This window comes from Perca fluviatilis, chromosome 9 (genome assembly GCF_010015445.1).
Source record: "Perca fluviatilis chromosome 9, GENO_Pfluv_1.0, whole genome shotgun sequence".
Classification (NCBI taxonomy): Eukaryota; Metazoa; Chordata; class Actinopteri; order Perciformes; family Percidae; genus Perca; species Perca fluviatilis.
The window spans coordinates 24444562-24464875 of NC_053120.1; the positions used below are offsets into that span (position 1 = coordinate 24444562).

The window sequence follows — 20314 nt, forward strand, 5'->3', positions numbered from 1 at the left end:
TCTATGTCTGTTTATGCGCAAAATTATGCAGGCTGTCCTTCAAAGGAAAATGACAGCATCAGAATTTTCAGCAAATGCCAAAAAGTGACAAGTGACAAAGCCCTGTAGAGGATGTAGGAATTATGGCTGTTGTCTGTCAGGAGCAAAGGAGGACATAGTGTGGCAAGCTAGAGCTACAACATTTGCAGAGGCAGGAGGTCAGGGTAGTTGGATGGATCTAAAAAGGTTTGGACTTGGAGAGGAGTTCACTTCCCATTCCCTACCAACAGACAACGTTGATTTCTGTTAACCATGACCACTATCGTTCCCCAACCAAATCGTTTATATGCCTAAACCTAACTAAACCTTAACCATAGCATTGCAAAATGGCTTTATTTTTCTAATAGTGATTTTAGAAGGTGCTGACAAATGATGTTGTCCTGCCAATATGGGTGTCAGATAATAAAATTTCTTTCTGGAGGGCAGTTGCACATATTTGTCATTTAATTACAGGACTTGTCGGAAAAATCTCATAAAAGATATATAGTAGAGAGATAAAGGTTAAAGGCCGCATTCCCACCTTCAAAAAACATTGTCTGAACACCTGATACAAAGACTAGGCCTACAGCATTTAAGCCTCATCTCAAGTGAAAATTGGATATAACATATCAGGGAAAAATGTAATTATGAGCGATAGCATCTGGAGAGAAGCACAAACTTAAGCGGCGCACACATCACATCGCAGATGTATGCGATGATCGCTGGTTTTAGCGGGGCTAACCTGGTTAAACAAAGGTTATAAAACAATGACGTCCCAAAAGACAACAACATTCCAGAGGGGTCAAGTGGGTCTCTGAGAAAATCTGTCATGTTCCTGTCTGTGATCAATCAGCCCCTGGCCCAGACAACCAGAGATTAACCTCAGCCTTCTTGGAAACTACCTGCCCTTCCCATAGAAAACAACCTCCAGCTCAGTACAATTTACTGCAGTTTCTCTTGTTGTGATGAGCAAATATTTATTGTAGAAATATAACGCGCGTGTGTGTGTGTGTGTGTGTGTGTGTGTGTGTGTGTGTGTGTGTGTGTGTGTGTGTGTGTCTTTGAGACTACCTGCCCGGAGGAAAACAGCAACCTTCATTCACTTTACTGCAATTTCCACTGTTAGGATGACAAAATAATTATACAGAAACAGTACTGTTTAAGAGTGAGTGTGTGTGTGTGTGAGTGTAGGCACGCTTTGCAGCTTTGGTCCTCATTTGAAGGGAAGATGACTGCGGAGTGAAGATGGATCCACAGTGTGACGTGAGGCCGATTAAGCAGAAAGGAACGCTCATTCTCTCCACCAAAGGGAGAATGTGGGCGAAGGAAGGATTTGGCACATAAGTATGGAAGAGCACTCTGACCTGCCACGCTTAACTCACTCAGCTCAGTGACAATGTGGTGGAGTCATTACTTCAGGTCTCTCAGGTACAATACTCTGTGTGAGGAGGGATGTGACCTCTATTGGATTCCCTGAATGGAGACAAAGCAGCGGGTTTATAGAGGAGCACTGAGATCATACTGAAGTTAATAGTTCACAGAAGAATTCTTCAGAATAAAGACGCTCCTTTTTTGGTGTTCCCACTTTCCCTGCATGTTTCCCTTCTACTGCAGCTACTGAACTTGACTCTTTCAACATTAGTTAAATAATAGGAGAGAGTTATCATGATAGCCGTGTTGACTCCAGTTTTCCAGTTAGTGAAATGCTAAAATTGTGGCACTTAGTTTAAGTGGAACATTTCTTGTAGCCACACTGTAGCAGGTTCCTGTCAGCTCTTGTTTGCTGCCTGCTCTCAAACTCAATCATTAGCTTTAACTATTTTTTTTTCTCTATTTATTCTCACAGAAGATTAATCCAGTAAAAGAAACTGTGATTCATTCAGTTGTCAAGTGCACAGCGCCCCTGTTTTCGCAGCGTCCATATCCAGCCTCTCTACCTCCCTCCATCTCGCCGTCAGCCTGCAGTGTTCTGGCCAGCACATAATTGTCTAAGTGCTTCTGGATGGCAGCGGGCTATTTGGTCATTAAGGGGCCTATTAAGTCATTAGTGCAACAGTGGGACTGCCGTCTGCCTGCCGACAGGACCAGTTGATCGCCCTGATACGTGTTGCCTCGCAGTTTTCCACATATTTGCCCAGGTAATTATAGCTTAGGTGAAACACCCTCAGATGTCACGCTTAAAGAGGGGATACATGTCGCCAGCACACTTTAAAGGTAATCTCCTCCTCCCCTTCTTCCCCTCCACCTCTTTTTCCACTTGGTGTGTGTGTGTGCAGATGAGCAATGGGTTAGCAGTAGGAAAACCAGAGCCTCAGGACATGTCAGAGAGAAAGATAGGGAGCGAGAAGGAGGGAAGAGGGATCCAAAAGGAGTGAGGAGGTCAGAGAAAATAAGAGCAGAGTGCAGACAAAGATTCGCTTTTTCCATCAGTCAGCCTCTGTGGCCAACACATTGCTTCAAACCCAAACTTGTACACCCGTCACGGAATGTAAATATTTGGATATGGGTAAGGTTGGATGTTACTTAATTCCTCCCTTTAAATATGTCCTGTTTAGGTGAACACGGCCCAAAGAACACAACGCAGAGTATTCTGCATGATTTGATACGACGCATGAGAATCTTATTTTGATTATCAGTACTGCTGTTACTCTTAGCAACCCTTGCCCGGCCTGTAGACATTCACTACCCATGGGCTTACAATATTATATTCACCGCTTACCATAAATGCTCATCAAATAACTGCCATACACAGCCAGGAACCTCTGGACCTGGACGGAGAAAGACATTCCTCTTTGATATGTAACACAGACAGTGCAGGTATAAACATACTGTAGCTAAAGGGAATGTCTGTGGCACAGACAGACAAAAGTTTCCACTTCATGGCCTGTCTTAAAATTCAGTCGTTGCTATCTTAGCGCCATGCACTTTTTTATTATATATTTTCATACATGTATTGGTAAACTAAATGTCATCACATTTCATATTATTGTTACCATGTAGAAATACATCGTTGTGATATTTTAGCCTCATCTCCAGGCCTGAAAGTGCCCCACTCTGACCACAGCATGTGTGAGGCTGCCGTGTCAGCACAACAGAACACCTCAGCCTGACGTCTTCTCTAGCGGAGGGACGCTCAGGAGGTTCACTGATGGAAATAGACATGTCAGATTGTCACTGAATCTGTAAACAGAGGAAGACGCCCTCCTGCTGAGAGGAAACCAGATTCTGTCACCTACCACCCTCCCATCCCTTAAAACCTTTTACCCACTCCCCTCTCCAGCTCTGAGGTGACAGCACTCGGGTGTACCAACAGTCTGCTCTCTCTCTCTCTCTGTCTCTCTCTCTGTCTCTCTCTCTCTCGCTCTCTCTCACACACACACACACACACACACACAGTTGCACAAGTCATGGCACAAAATAGTTCGAGCTGATGGAAACTCACAGCCTGGTCAGAGGTTGGGCCAGGTACTCTATCAGATTGGGCGCTGCCTGCCTGCTCAGCAGTGCCCAGACTGACCCCAGCAGACTGCCAGTCTCCTTACCGCTCTGCTGCTCCGCGGCTCCACTACCACCTCCCGCAGTGACCCTTGACCCCTGCCCAGGAGACAGGCGCCACCGACTTGATGTAATTTCTCTCCGACATGGGCCAGCGGCCTCGGCTGCAATGCGACCCAGGGAAAATAAATATGGGTGTTTATTTGGTGGGAGTGAGAGAGGCCCACGGGCTGGAGCTGTCCGCAAGTTTCCCAAAACCAGATTTGCACTAGTTTTTGTTCCAAATCTAAACTTCAATAACGTACAGTATTTAGGTAAAAAACAAGCCATTGCGGTTTGGTACTGTGCGACATTAATACACACTACTATTGGGATGCTGAGACTGTTGATCTTTGTTGTTTCTCAGTTTCAGTAGAAGCAAAAGCCTTACATCATGTATTATGTATATAGATACCTAATAAAACATGATGTATCATTGATCTACCATTGAGTGAAGATTGATTGAGTCACCCCCTGGAGCTGTGATTGTGCAGCCTGCACCTTCTGAGTCGACTAAGCTTTCTCTAGCAGTTCCCACTCAAAGCATTCACAGAAACATTGGTATTGGCCGGGCGCACCCAGCTGTCAACCTGCATTGGCCTCCAAACAACTGGAGAAGAACCATGCACCATTACCCGCCTTTGTTTCCACATGCTCTAAACTGCCTCTCACAGAGACATCCACATCTCTCTGTGATCTAAAGAGAGCATAGAGAGATCTCAGACAGACAGAGCTCTTGTTAGACCACAATGGTCTAAAGAGGGCTCTGGCACACTCTCTGTCCCTCCCACGCTACCACTACCCCCAACATAACCACTACAAACTGGACACCGCTGCATTAAAACACCCGCTCCACCTCCTATTCCAGAGAGAATAAGGTCACAGGTTCCCCAGCAACAGCTAACCTGTAGACCTGGACCAGTGCCTCAAGACCACCCGTCTACTGGAGGTGCTTTCCTCACAGCACTGGCACCACTGGGTCCATGTGTCTATGAGAAACCTACAGTGTGACATATGATGAATCGCCAGCGTGAGCACTCGTTGAGGTCACAGTTACAGGATATTGTAAGCAACTAGTTTTATTGGGAACAAATAATATGTGGGCCGTCATGGTTTGGAACCTTTCCCAACTCAGATCTTCCATTGAAACATTGCTCATGTTTCAGATTGGCATTAGCGGTGAGACGATGCGCATCAGTCTCCCTGCATTTTCAACCCCGGCGCTGCCTTTACACTTTTTCTTATTCCCCAGTAAGTTTCTATATCTGCCTTTCTCTCTCGGTGTCTCACTTCTCTGTCTTCTGACTCCCACCCACGCATTTTCTCTTTGACTCTATCCATCCTTCTGACCTCATCCTTGTTCCAGTAAAGCGTAGAGGGAATCAATCAACCATAGTGTTCAGATTAAATCACAAATTATTGTAATTGAAAATAATGGTTTCCATGTCAGCTTCAGTTCGGCTCCGAATAGTTCTCATACATATCTGGATACGAATGGGGTTGGAAGCTCAGAAGTTCAGTGACTCTTGTGGTCTGGTGGGATGAAATTCAAGTTATCTATGACGCAATTTTGACTGGATTTCCATGGCAATAAAATTCTTATCTGAATTTGAACACCTGTCTTGTAAAAATGTTACCATCTCTTGTAAATTCAGTGCCTGTTCTTTTCCCTGAAGATCAATATGATTATTATAGTCCAATACACGTTCTCAGGAAATATAAACACAACTTTCTAAAGTTGGACACTGTACTGCTACTCAACCCTGTAAGGATGTAATTTAAAACAGTGTTGTTTTTAGAGGCCACTGTCATGCCGTGCCACACTAAATACAGATCAGCGTTAGATGGAGATTACTTTATTGAGGAAACAGACAGGAGGCATGAATCCCTTTAAGATAACAGGAAAACAACACGTCTACAGGACATAACAGACTGCAGATCGCCCTCCTAGCAGCATAAGCACGTCCCCTCTTTATTACTGAGAGGCACCGTGTCTTACTGAGCTTATTTCTAGGGGCAGTAAAGCTCCCAGGCATGTGCGGGGCATGCAGTGGGACTTTGACAGCGTAGTTAGAAGGTGCTGATGAAAGAGGAGAGGCTGGGAGCCCACTGCCTCTCAAATTAGCCCCGGAGCCTTCGGACCTGTCGCATGGAGGCTTAGGCACCGCCAATGTGCATGTTTGGAGATTTGCATGCGTACAGTGTGCCTTCGTGTGTGGTGTGCGGTGAATGCACAGCACATGTGTTTGGTTGTGAGTGCTACATGAATACACATACTGAGATTTTTTTCCCCCCGTAATGTAGATCAAAGGTTGCATTAGAACATAAATTAGAACAGTGCATCCTCAGTGTGCTGTCGAGGCTCATCACAGATTTTTTTGCGGGACCTCCCGCGGTTTGAAAGATGGCCTCCAGCTTAGGTGACCTCCCAACTGACTGAACTATTTAAATAGATGCATGTTCCCAAATGTCTGAATCACCAGCCAAGATATTAAAAATGGACACACTCCCCATGTTTTGTTAATCAAGTAATTAGGTTATTTGATTCATCTTCCAGTCTCGATTATAGTGCAAGCCTCTCAATACCGCAGAGTGCCAGACGGACAGTCTGAATTATTGAGAGAGAGAGAGAGAGAGAGAGAGCTCTCTGCTCTTCTCACCTTCTCTAATCTGTTCTGCATGTGCTTTGCTCAGCCTGACACCCTCTCTGCAGATTCAGCTGTTTAATGTGTGTTTGTTTAAGTGAGGTGGATGGACATCCATAACCGTAAAGCTGTCTCCAGCAGAAAGGTTTTAATCACTTTTTTCCCCCTTCATACATTGTCTTCTTCTCTGACATTCTCTTACTGTTTCTCTCAGAGAGTATGCAACACCCAAAATCGGTCAACTTTTACTGTGAATTATAGAGCTCTGCCTGCTTGTCTTCAGACTTTAGCAGAATGATATAGAATTGTATGCCCCCTCTAGGCCTGGCATGGCTCAGCTATCCCCGCTGTGTACACATGGGGAATCAAATGCAAAAAGGAGAAAATAAACAAGCATTCTTTCCTGCCCTTACCTGAGAAAAGTTGAGTCCATTGAGGGGGTGACACTGCTCCTCCACCCGCTCCACCGCCCCGGTCGTCTTTCCCATCCTCTCAGCCTCTTGAGCCAAAAACAGGTCCAGCACAGGCGTCCCCCTGGTCCGAACGTCCCACTCCGTCAGCGAGTTGACCATCAGCATCACCCACACCGGCCTTTTCCTCTCCCAGTTTCCCGCAATGGCATTGAACAGGTAGTCAGCATACAGGCCGCGCCCACGCTGGTCAGCGGTCATCCAGAAAGGCATCATGTGTTTGACGTAATCCAGGTGGCGTTTGAGGCGGCGGTACAAGTCTCGAGGTAGCAGGGTCTGCAGGTTCTCTCCGTGGGGCAGCAGCTGGCAGCTGGTCAGCTTGGAGATGGTCAGAGGGTCGGTCAGGTCCAGCTCAAAGAACACATTGCGGCTGTTGTGGAAAGCCTGCTTGGACCTGTCTGGGATGAAGTCCCAGACTCGAGTGTAGGGCACGTGGATGGTGCCAAATAAGTAAGCAGGTGGGTGAGGAGGTGCACGCTTTACTCTCCACAGAAAAGAGTTCATGTCACTTTGCTGTGGAAGAGGCAGAGGAAGCAGGGAAGGAAAGAAAATAAGTCGGAGGTAAAGATTTTGAGAGCTAAAGGAAACAAAAATACCAGAACCATCATTTTAGAGCAATTCAACTAAAGCTGACACATTTTTCCTCTATTGTGGTTTACTGGCTCATAGGCTCGGGTCAACAAGTTAAAGATTGAAATACCATTTTGAGATGACGGCAGGGGAAGTATGAGGTCTAGTCAGCTCGGGGCTTGCTGCTGTGGTGCGGGCAGAGGGTTTATATCGGGGCCTTCTGGGCTGTAAACAGACCCCGTGTATTGTTGAGGTGCAGACCTATGTTGCCAAAGCCTTTTTTCGGCCTGGGAAGCAATTTGAAGGCTGCAGTGCAAATATACTGCACTGCAGCTCATATAAGCCAAAAGCCGAAAGAAACCTGCTTTCTATTCTGACCCCACTGTGATACTTTTGTTTGTGAAATCTTTTACACCAGGCAGGGAGATCTGGTGCTGACAGCAGTAAGTACGGCACTGTTTTTCTCTTCTAGGGTTTATATTATAGGAAGTGTTTGTCTAGCGCGGTTATCTTTATACAAAACAATGTCACAATGGAAATGAAATAATCACAGCCATTCCAAATGAGCATAAGGGCCGTATTGCATTTAAAATATGTTTCTTGTTAAGTGCTCTGCAAAATGTGCTGTGCATGTGCTATGACTTTGATCTTGGCATTATTCAAATATGAAAAAATGAATTAACTTCTATAAACAATATCAAACTCCTGGCTTCTGAGACACAGTGTAATCAGGCATTTGAGGGATGAAGCCCATTACTGTAAAATAAAGTTATTCTTAGAAAATGTTTACTTCTAAAATTTTTTATCAAGATTTCCTTCAGCTGTGTTCCAAATATACTGCACGCTGCCAACGCTGCCTTTGTCAAATACAACGTTTCATATTGCTGCCAAAAGCGAGTGAAGTCGTCTTGTGGGATGTTCTCTTATCTTCACAAAATTAGCTACAAGGAACGTGCAGTGATTTCTGGCGCAATCTCTCTCTCTCTCTCTCGACAAAATAAATCGAAAGTGCTATATTTAATTTCAGAGCAGCGTTTCTTCTTTGCGGATACACTGACATGTTTAAACAGTTTGTTTCTAGGTTTCTAATTAAATTTTCACATTGGCAGGGTGCAGCCGACACTGCAGACTGACGGGAAGGCTTTGGACGGCATTCGTGCATTCTCCATCATATTTTTTGAGACACGGGAACTTGAAGAGCAGAACAGTTTTTCTCTCTCATTCGTTAACATGCACGTGTACGCTTAGACCTAGTCCACAAACGACGACTTTTCGACATGGAAAGTGAAAAGGCGAGATCCCCTCTGTTAAAGCTGCATGGACTTTTCTGGAGAGCCTTGACGCGTATGGGCTCCTTTATGGGGTAATTACTCTTAACAGAAAACAGAGACCACTGTACTGACGCATTACAAATCACATGAAGCGAAGGAGCACGAAGTCTTCAGTGATCTCTGACAACACATCCATTATCCGCGTGTATAATGCACTCATGAAACAAGCCTGTGATCTCCGAGCGACTCCCTAATGATATCCGCACACCCATGCGCACAATTTAAACGTTTGCCTGTTGCTGAGGTCATTTTTTTTTTCAGAAGGGAAACGTGTTGGATGAGATGTCTGCAGTCATGGTTTTAATGAACTTGTTTTCCCTTCATGTCGAGGATGCATTCAGGGTGGGCGGCACACGGGCAGACAGACACAGCACTGCTGCGCTTCCTCACGGTAAGAGTTCAAGTCACATCCATCATGTTACCTAAATGCCCCGATAAGTGTTTTAATAGGCCGTGAGTTGCGCTGAAACATGATCACGCCTGATAGGTCGCTGAAACTTTTCCAAATAAAGTCCAGTCACCCGTGGGTGTTCCCCACTTTGTCACATAAACAGCCATACAGTTGGCGAGCTTTAACAATTTCTGTTGGCAACTGCTTTCATTTTTAAGGCCCGCATCTCTTCTGGGAAGTTACTTTATGAGTCAGTTCTGAAATACTGTACATGAACTTCACATGTCTGAAAATAAGGCTAAACATTCAACTTTATATTAATACAGAAAACATAATAATAATAATAATAATAATAATAATAATAATAATAATAAAAATATATCATGCATTCTAAAGTATCCTTACTATCAGGCAATTCTCATTAATCATCCAGTAGTAGTTGGTAATTTCATCCCAGCGTTTCGTATCATTTGTTCATTTTATTGCACATCAGTTTATCAGTTTATAATAAAAGCTATTAAAATATGTAAAAGGTCGTAACCTCTGCCCCCGTTATAGAGCACAATTATGATAAAGTTCTCCCCGATTTTTTTTTTAACGTAAGCCTGCTTTTATACTCCAACTAAACTACCATTATTTCTCCAACTATAAGTCATAAAGAAAGAAGGTGTTAGGATAATGTTGACAGGCAGGCTGAATAACAGAGGGTAAAATCTATCAACTTTGTTGGAATATTCTTTGTCTATAAGCTGTCTCGTAAGAAATGACTTGATAAAGTGCCACAACACTCACCGACTTTGGTGTGTCGCACTGCCTCGGTCTGTCCGGTCGGTGTGCGCCCCAGGGTGCCACAGTGTGCAGGAGAGCGCTCAGGAAGACCCAGCTGAGTCTCGGCAGACAAACCATCGTGTCGGGGTGACAGCACACACTCCTGACAGTCAGCTCTCAGATGTGTCTCCTTCACTCTCGCTTCTCACTGCCCTTTCCCCGTCAACTTTGAAATAAAAAGAAACGTTACCGGTGGCCTCTTGGCTCACATGTGCCGCGCGGCTGGAGGACCATTCCGCCCCTTCGCCATTCCCGACGCTCTCCGCGGCTGAGTTTGTGTCTGTCTGAAACTTTTTTCTGGCTCCTTTAACTCGGTGCAGTCCTGAAGCAGGAGCTGGAAACTCTTTGGAGAGTTTCCGCGGTGCGCTCCGCAAGTTTGGAGCGTCTTGACTGCGAGAGAGGGAGGTGGGACGACTTGAGTACCCCCCCTACCCCATCCCAACACACACACACACACACACACACACACACACACACACACACACCCCTGCTTCTGGCGCAGGTTCAGAGAGGGATGACAGGTTTGAGTAAAGACCTACAAGAAAGAACCGAAAAGAGTGCAGAGTGGTAAATGAATTATTTGGACATTGTATTATATTTGGACATGAATTGGAGTTTTCCTATAGTATAACTATAAGTTCATATGCTATAATTTCTGTCATGCTTGCAGTAGGAAGCTTGGTTGCTTATTATTATACTTTTTTTTTAATAAAACTAATTAAGCAATTAATTAATGTTTACTGGAATTGTTTAGCTTGATGGAATTAATCATTATTATTTTAATTGGTTTTATTATTAGGCTATAGCCTATATTACGGCATGTTTTTCTGTGTATTATTTGTTAAACTCCCGTTACCAAGATATTTGTCTTTATTAGACTAAAAAACCTTACTCAAGTCCACCTAGTGTTTTTTTTCTAGGGTTTCAGCCTCATCTCACCGTCTTCCTCTGCAGATAGAAGGCCTGATTTCTAGTCTTTGTTCATGTTCTTTTTTGGGTGGGGGGGCTGGCAGCCCACCATTTTGTTTTGTTTTGTTTTCAACAGAGTCATTTCCAAAGATGTAAATGAGCAACATTATATTTCACATTTTGTCATGTGCTTCCTCTCCAGAAGTATTAAATTAATCCCTGTTTGACAACCCTGCAGCAATACATGTGTGTGAGAGTCTCTTTGCAGCAGAGAGCTTCAGACCTTATATGCATGATTAATGGTCACAAATAAACAGGTCAAAGTAAAGACAACTGTGAGAAGTGTTTTATTTATTTCAGTCCGGCGCTCTTCTTAACATGTATTAGTCATTATGTGGAACGTGCGGATCTGATCTCGTGATGAGAGAAGGTGGCCCCTTTCTGTGTAGGCCGCGATGTCAACGCTCCACTACTCTGCTATGACCTCAGTTATTCTCCAAGTGGCAGACAGCGTGACAGAGTCAAGTAGTGGGAAATTTATCACGGAGACCCCTCAAACAAGTGGCACCGGGCCCCTCCCTGCAGGCCGATGGCAGACAGACCTCAGACAAGCAACTCTTTGTCCTCGGCCATGTTCTCCACTCCTCTTCTCACCACTCGGTGCTCACTTCTGTTACTGGGCAGCTTTGTTCGCAGCCGACCGTCCCTGTACGCTCATTGTATTTTCCATTCAGATGAGGCAGATTGGGCGTTTCTGCTGAGTGTCTTTGATCAGCTTGTCTTTTAACACAGTTTCACGTTGTAAAACTGTTAAACTTCTGCCCTTTGACCCTTTGACTTCTTTTATTGGGCACCATTCATCAAGTTCTAAAAATCTGACAGGCTGAAGAGTCAATATTTCTTTGTGTTACACATCTGCACAATGGCCCGCTTGAATGCAGCCTCAGATGTTTTTAGATGCATAAAGGCAGCGTATAAGATGAGCCACGTTGATCTAATCAAATCTTTTTATCCACACTACTCTGTTTCTTTGCCTTGCTCTTAATCGGGTATGGGGTTTCAGTTAGCAGTTTAATCTGCTCTAATATGGCCACCTGTGTGGACTCAGGTACTTGCTTTAACCACACCTTGCAGTGGGCTTCTCTTTGAAGGAGCTTTTCCACATTCTTGGCCGGTTAGAAGAGGGCTTATGAGCGGCTGGCTGCAGGAGATTCCTGGACCGGGGCCAGCGCTTACAGCATAGTGCACATATAGCAGGGGACGAAAGAAGACTTTAAAGTTAATGTTCTGTTTGCAGACCACAGAAACGCTCATTTACGGAACGCACATCTGGGGACATTATAGAGAGGGAGGTTGAGAGAAAGGAGCCCATTCTGATCTAAAGGTATTTTTAAAATGTATAAGTTTATATGCAACCGATCCCTCCAAATAATGATGCTTTGCAACACTTTCGTTGACTTTGCATATTTTTCCTCAGTGTCTCCATTACACAGATTGTTCCCCGTATGGACAGATTGGAGGTATAGAGAGAAGGAAAAGAGAGTGAAGAGACCTTGTTAATGTTTATGGCCCTGCAGCTCTAAGGATCCTGTGTCTACTTGTCCTTGTGGCTCTGCGGTTGCCTGTCTCTCTGATGTTGTGCAGAAGTCCTGCCACAAAACCCCAACATTAACTTGCCGTCTCTGCCTCAGCATCATTACTTGTCTATTGGTATGTAATGATAGAGGTGCTACTTCTTTTACAAGTACTACCACACCACATGAAGACAAATGTGAACTACTGCAGAGATAGCGGTATCTGCGGCTGGAGGTGTGCGCTTTATGTTTTATTTATCATGTACACAGAGACCCCTAGTGGTGTGAGGAAGAATTAAGATTTTGCACAGTGTGAACAAAGGTAAGGACATAGGAGAGATGGTTAACCCGAGGGCAGAAAGATAGCGCTTCAAAGAAAATTTGAGTATGATGGATATGAAGGAGTGGCTCATAGCTTTAGGCAGCCATACTTCAGAGACTGACTGTCAGACTGACTGTGAAGGCCACACTGAACCCTCTCTGTCTCTGTCTGTTGTCTCCACTTTCAGCTGGACTACACACACACACACACACACACACACACACACGCACGCACACACGCACACACACACCCTCACTATCTCCACTCGTCTCTTGCTCGGGCTCCAATATCCTCTGTCCCGCTTTGAAGATGTCAAGGAATAATATTGACTGAGTCTCTGGTGAAATGTTATTGTGGTTTCCCTTTCCGGACATTGGTGGGGGGGGGGGATAGGAGAGAAGGTTGAGGGTAATGTTAGGAGGTTGAATATGTTAAAGAATGTCAGAAGGGGGTCAAACAGGAATCTGCAGGCACACATAAGACAAGTAGAGATAAGTGGGAGTAAGTCTGAATCGGTACATGTTTGGTTTGTGTCTGAGGCTTTCACCCAGTGTTTGTGGAAGAAGCACACACTGATTTAGATCGTGTTAAGTGACAACAGGTCTGCAATAAGTTGTGTTTTCCACAGTGTCTGCAGTGACGTTACCTGTAGCGTGTCAACACATGCAGTGGATGGCTATCTGTCTATCTTCATCATCCAGAATGAGCAAAAGCAGGAGAGGGAAGATGGGAGGAAGAGATAAAGTGACAGGGGTCATGGTCAGGGCTGTTTTTCTGGAAGCAATGTCTCAGTTTTTTTTTTTTTTTTTGCTGTCATTGTTTTGGGGTGATGTAAGGAAAGGGGAAAATAAATCAGAGTTACATTGTTAATTATTTACAGTGAGTGATGAAAGTAATTCAGTTTAGATCAGAGGCAGTTTTATATACAGATGGGATGATAGGGCACTTTAACATTTTAGAATGTGACATTTAAAGTATTTAAAATGGCAACGCAGACAATAATGCAACCATCAGTAAGTGTGAAAATTAAATTTAATGTGGCAACAGAATGCATGTCTGTAATTCAACAGTGTTTCTACAAATGGGACATAAAATAGTATATATGTGTTGCAGAGCTGTAGATACACAGACTCTCTGGCAGAGTTAGATATCTTTAGAGATTCTGGTAGGTGGATCTTTTTTTTTAAACTCTAGATAGAGCCAGCATAGCTGTTTCCCCCTGCTTCCTGTCTTTGTGCTAATATAAGCTATGAGGATGCTGGCTCTAGCTTTGTATTTCATGAAGAGACATGAGAGTGGTATCCATCCTTTAATATGTCAGCCACCTGTAGATGACTCTCCATTTTAAGGTAAAGGAGGCCTGACTTATTAGTCACAAACATACTACTATGCGGGCATTGTCTGTCCTGAGATTTTAGTCAAGCATCAGTTTTGATTATAGTGTTTACTTTTGCACAAATACACACATACTTACAAACTGACCATATCTTATATGTGTTTGCTAGAGCTTATTATGCTATCACATCAAAGGCTGGGCTGGCAAAGTCACCCCATAATGCATTATGTTCTCTTCCACTAATCATTGGCATTGTGAGTCATTGTATTATCCATATTGGGGAACCCCCCTGCTATCTTCTCTCTCATTCTGCCCCATTTACCCCTGAGAGCTGAAGCAGGGGAGGTGGAGGAGTGAAAAGCCCCCTCCTGCTGTTAAGCAGATCTACCTTTTGGCCACTCGAATGGTGAAAGAATAAGATATGGAGGAATAATAATGTTTCCCCTCTTGTCATTTCAACAACCATTGTTGATGCTGCTGCAAATCTCAGCACTGGACAATAGATGTATTCATATGATACTATTATGGAAATACAATATATATATATATATATATATATATATATATATATATATAGCCAATGTTGGTCTGTATAATACTTTTGGTGTTTGTTGTCAATGTCCTGTTTGTGGTTTATCCAAGCAGGGGTTCAACAGAGGCTGCCAGTGCCAAATAAGGCCTTTTTGCTGTGACTGGGGAACACAGTATAAACAGCATGTGTTATGATACCATTACATCAAAGCCTCTGGTCTGCAATACACATGAATTCCAGTCTGAAGGATCAGATGAGCTCTTCTTTAAGTCGAGGAGAATCTGGATTTGGACTTGACCTTCTTTAATGGCCATCTGCTCAAATGAGGTTCTTTGAAGATTATCTTATTGTCCGAGGAGCTTTTATGCTACACGTATAGTACATGCATGGCATCAAAGCTTGCCTCTTTAAAGACATATTTCATGCTCAAAGATCATTAGAGATGGGGAAGCATTGCTTTAACCACTGTCTGGCGACATTGTTTTCATACATGGGGCTCTTCCTTGCTTTTGTAATATGAGTTCACAAGACTAGAGAAAGCAAAGCCTGGCCCTGCGTCTGACTCAGTGCAGCCTCTGTCTGCTTGGATGTAGAGAGGTCAGTTTGCTGGCCGTGAAACCGTGTTTATCCTGCATTTAGCCAAGGTTTATTTGGTGTATGTCTAGAACATATCTGTCTGTGATGGCTGCTGTGGCCTGTGTTGGATGTGATTGTGTTTGAGGAGGTAGTCTTAGTCATAGGCTTTTGTTACCCACATCTGTGAAGCCAGGTGTCCAGAATACCACACGTGTGTACGCAGTACAAAATGGCCACTGTCTTTTGATTTACATTAGCGGCTGTTTTAGAGGGACTTGAACATGTGTGTGGAAGTATAAAATCTCTGCCTGACCTGTATATTGGCGTCCTTTGGGCCATTGTGGACTCCTGTGCTTAAAACTCATAGAAACAGGCAAAGAAGGGCAAACATCTTAAATCCGCTGCTGTCAAAGAGAACCATATGAAGCCTTCACAAGCTCTGTGATTATTAATGCTGGGCTTCAGGGGTGATGTCAGAACCAGTGTAAGGCCATGGGAGAGAGGGGCTGAATAATGTGAAAATCCCCTTTTTCTTCCACTATGCGTGTAATGTTGTTTTGGTAACAGAATATGACATTTCATGCTTCCTCTCCATCATCTGCTCTTTTCAAAGTCTCTTTTTCTGTCTTTTTCCCCCCACATCTCCTTTGGTTTTCAGCTCTGTTTATTTTCAAGATCAATGCGCAGTCTGTAACACTTGGCTGGTCTGCTCCCTCAAACCCGAAGACTTAAGTTCATGTGTCAGCATGGATATACAGTCATCTAAATATGAGACATGAAGAGATGAGAGAGATAGGGAGAAGAGGGAACTGAAAGGAATAGAAACACAAAAGGAAAAAGGTGGTGATGGAAAGCAATTGATGTGAAGAGATGCAGGAATGCCAGAGAGGAAAATGATTAGGTATGATTGATGACCTTGTATGGATACAACGCAGACATAATTTATTGCTTTAAAGGGCAGATTTCAAGTGTCTGGAATTAATGGTTTGTAGAAAGAGGGCAGAGGAGGAGGCGGTTGGAGCAAGATCTGTCTCCGTAATAACAACCTGGCTGTGGAGTCAGATAAACAAAGGTAGACACACACACACACACACACACACACACACTTCTTTCTGCTCTCTGGGCATCGTTCCTACAGCTACTCTTCACTCACACATAGAGCTGTTCTGGTGCTTGACAGGGAGCAGAGGAGCTGTCAACAGGCCCGGAGCCTGTCAAGACGTTACCACGCTACACTGCTACACACACACACACACACACACACACACACACACACACACACTGATATAAACACACACTGATATAAACACAAATTCATACATGCATACACAGTTGAAACATGTCAAACAGCATGGCTTCTATGACAAAATACACACAAACACACATGCATAGCAGGTCAAGAGACACACATTAAACAGCATGGCTTGTGCGACTGAACTGACTGAGCTGTGACACACACAAAGAACAGAAACACATTAAACAGCATGACCCTTATGACTGAATACACAAACACATATGCAGAGACAAATACACACAACAGTCTGCCCATGAAAGGTCTAGAGAGGTAATTTTCTGCTTCTTCAGCTGACCCTGAACATGTGTCAAGGTTTACACTGTAATCTACTGTAAGAGACTGAGAAAAGAAAATACACAGACTTCTTTCCTTTCATTTCTAGATTTATTTATGGTCTTGCTTGGAGCTCTGTTTGGGCTGTCGTGTGTGTGTGTGTGTGTGTGTGTGTGTGTGTGTGTGTGTGTGTGTGTGTGTGTGTGTGTGTGTGTGTGTGTGTGTGTGTGTGTGTGTGTGTGTGTGTGTGTGTGTGTGTGTGTGTGTGTGTGTGTGTGTGTGCAGTATGATGATATCATTAACCACTTACTACGACTTTCCTTAGTATTAACTACTTCAGGCAGATAATCATTAAACTTGGTCTAAGATTGTTTCCCGAAACATTATCATCTTATAGTCAAGATTTCCCTGGGGTAAACTCTATTTGAGCATAGCTCAGTTCTGTGTGTCTCGAGTGCAACCCATCAATAACATCACGATGACAGCCACCAGTCTCCACCTGGCCTCATAGAAGATGAATTACAGCCTGAATCTGACTGAACTCTGATGCTCAGCTCCCAGTGGAGGGCATTCTGAGAGCCTTAATGCCCCACCAGGGAGGCCAATAATACAGTCGGCGCAATACCGATGCAAACTGTATTCTTGTGTTCTATAAGTATACATATTTATATACTGGAACCTGCAAGCATTTGCACTTATTCTATACATAAAGTACCTAAACATTTTTGACAGAATAAAGTGAAGAAAGAAATTAGACGTGATTCAGTGACGCTTCAACAAATGCTGGTTAAATTTAGTTACTCTATTTTCAATAAGACTAAAAGTTGACAGCTATTGTCTTTGAGACTGTACTTAGGTAAATGCTAACGTCAGCATGCTAACAAACTCACAATGCCAATATGCTGATGTTTGACAGGTGTTGTTTACTATGTTCACAAACATGGTTTAGCGTATTAGCATGCTAACATATGCAACATTTTGCTATTAAATGATGTGAATGTGGCTAATAAAATTTTTGCCCGAATGATGGTGCTATATAAAAAGTTAAGAGATTCCAACACAACTTTTTTTTATCTTTTGCAAAACATAATGAAATACTTTTTCAGAACTATCATTTGTGAAAACAGAATAGTACAGCTTGCAGTCAAACCTCTGCACTCTTGCTGTGTTCCATACTTTTCCGGCCAAACACCAATCATTTACATCACATATATGAGGTACTATTACAAAGAGAGATTCTAGCGGTGACCCTGGTGACCACTGTGGCTATACAGAGGCCTGATGAGAGCAGCCTGGTCGGACTGCAGAGGGTTAAATCATGCAGTACACTCTGGGGAGTTCAGAACACTGCAGCCGACTCAGCGAGACAGTCGGTTGATTTATGAGCCGGTGCTGAGCCTAGCGCAGTCTACTGGGTCGAGGCAAGTCACCATGATTGAAAGTCACATCCAAGCCAATGTACCGGCCACTCACTCACCACACGGGGCACACGCCCAGAGATAACTGTGTTCTGTTTCAATATCATAGGGTCTCAAATAAAGTTGACAGAGTAGCATTTACAAAGTAATTTGAGCACACAGGATACAGATTCTACTGTTCGTGTGGTGTTCAATTTTTGTCCCTCGTAAGTTTATCTTTCCTTCACCTCCTCCTATTTGCTTAGATTTTATCTTTGCCCTCCTCTTCCCTCACTTACACACTATCCTCTCCCTGCATTCATATACTAATGATTAGATATACTGTTTTTTTTTTTTTAACAGAAATTCAAAATCAGATGATGCAGTCAGAAACTTAGTGGCAATAGCAATCTGTCAGTTCTGTCAGTTGACCACTATGTTGGTCAGACTGAAATATCTCAACAATGGGCCATCATTTTGTTTTTTTTTTTTAGTTTCTATTAGTTCGTCCGTAGTCAATAGTTAATTAGATTCACAATCCTGTCCATTGTCTGTTCGCAAATCTTGTTTTGCTTTAGCGTTCCATTCACTGTCTCTACCATCCCAAAACAATTGGATGGATTGTCATTAATGTTTGGCTTTCATGGTCACCACAGGATAAAACCCACTGACTTTGGTGATCCTTTGGCTTTTTTCTACTGCCACCATGAGGTTCACATTTGTAGTTTTGAGTGAAATGTCTCGATAACTATTGGATGGATAGCTGTAAAAGTTGGTTCAGACAATAATGTTCCCATCATGGTGAATTTAATCACTTTGGTGCCCCCCTGACTTTTCCTCTAGCACCATCATCAGGTAAAAATTTTATTTTGTCCAAAACATTGTTTTATGATTTAATACATGTGCAACTAATGACAATCACATTAGCCTCAGCTTGTCATGCTTTTTGCTAATCGCAAACGGTAGCATGCTTACATGCTAAACTAAGATGGTGAATGTGGTAAATACAGTATATAAGCACTGCCATTGTGAACATGTCGGCGAACGTTACGTTTACATAGCACACGTTATTTTCCAAGTCGCAATCATGACAGGGAAGCTCCATTATGTCCATCTTGGTACTTAATAATACGGAAGTGCCTGAAAACCAAACAAACATGGACGCCTCACAAACCATGACCTGACCTGACTGTTGTTCAGTGTGATTTAACCCACATTTATGGATATGGTTTTATACTGTCAACGGACAGTATTGTCACACAATCAACTATGTTATTATACAACAAATCTCTTGATGATGTAAATGCTTGCAAGTCTTAGCATGTTTCTTTCCAATTTCTACTATTATACCATATGACATGAACACAGCATAAGTACAGCCTCACAGAGCTGCTAGCATGGCTGTAGATTTTTTTTTCAAACTACAGTATTGCTGAAACTGGTAGAATTGTATCCACGTAATCAGTGAGTTCTACACTTAATTACGTTAAAGTTTCTATATTATTTCTTCCAATTTAATTTTATAACAAATGAATGCAATTCTTTTCAGCTGCCCATATGAAAGTCCTGGATCACACTGCTCCTGTACAGCATAATCTATCTTGATGTTCACCCTCATCTCCTGAGTGATCTTTTGAAACATTGTGTTTGGATGTGGTGGGGGAAGGTCATAACTGGAGTCAGCCGTCAGTGTCTTAGCCAGCTATCTAGCAGCATACAGTGATAATATCTCAGGAGATGGTAAATTGCATGGCACGTTGTTAAATGTTAACGTGGTTTTTCAGGCAGAAAAGGGAGATAGCAATAGATGGACGATGCAGGCTTCAGCAAACCACTCACACTGCAAACAGAGTGATCCAAAACTAGATATTTTGCAACTGTCCAAAACATCCTGTTTGTTTCCTGTTGTGTAGGCGGTGGTTGAACAGATATTGTAACTTCTGCAAAATTACACTGACCATTGTGTGTCAATATTGTTTGATTCAGTTCCAAAGCTTTGTCTTATTTTTCTTATCAAAACAAAAAATGAATGAACAATTTGACTGGATCAGAAACGACTGTACGGAGGAAAATAATATTGTATGTTTAAGACTGTTTAAACGGGGGAAATTAATGTACAACTACTTAACAATAAGTAGGTCACTTATAGGAAAAAAATTATAATTATTATAATCACTATCATTAATCACTTTAGAGTCCAAAATTATATTCTTTTGACATTTGTTTTATTATTCTGTTCTCAGCTTGGCCTCATCAAAATGCTAATGGTGTAACTTATGTCAACCAGTTGGCTTAGTACTATAATTATTACCCT

At 42.9% G+C, this 20314-nt stretch overlaps 1 protein-coding gene across 1 annotated transcript in view; it reads right to left on the reverse strand.

Moving 5' to 3' along the window:
- Positions 1–10196, reverse strand: part of trabd2b (TraB domain containing 2B) — a 68227-nt gene extending 58031 nt beyond the window's left edge. The window contains exons 1-2 of the mRNA XM_039810630.1: positions 9752–10196; positions 6611–7180 (exon numbers count right to left, since the gene is read on the reverse strand). Of these exons, the coding sequence (XP_039666564.1) occupies positions 6611–7180; positions 9752–9865 (684 nt within the window). The 5' untranslated portion in view covers positions 9866–10196. The remainder of the gene's footprint in view (positions 1–6610; positions 7181–9751) is intronic.
- Between the last annotated feature and the right edge of the window lie 10118 nt (positions 10197–20314).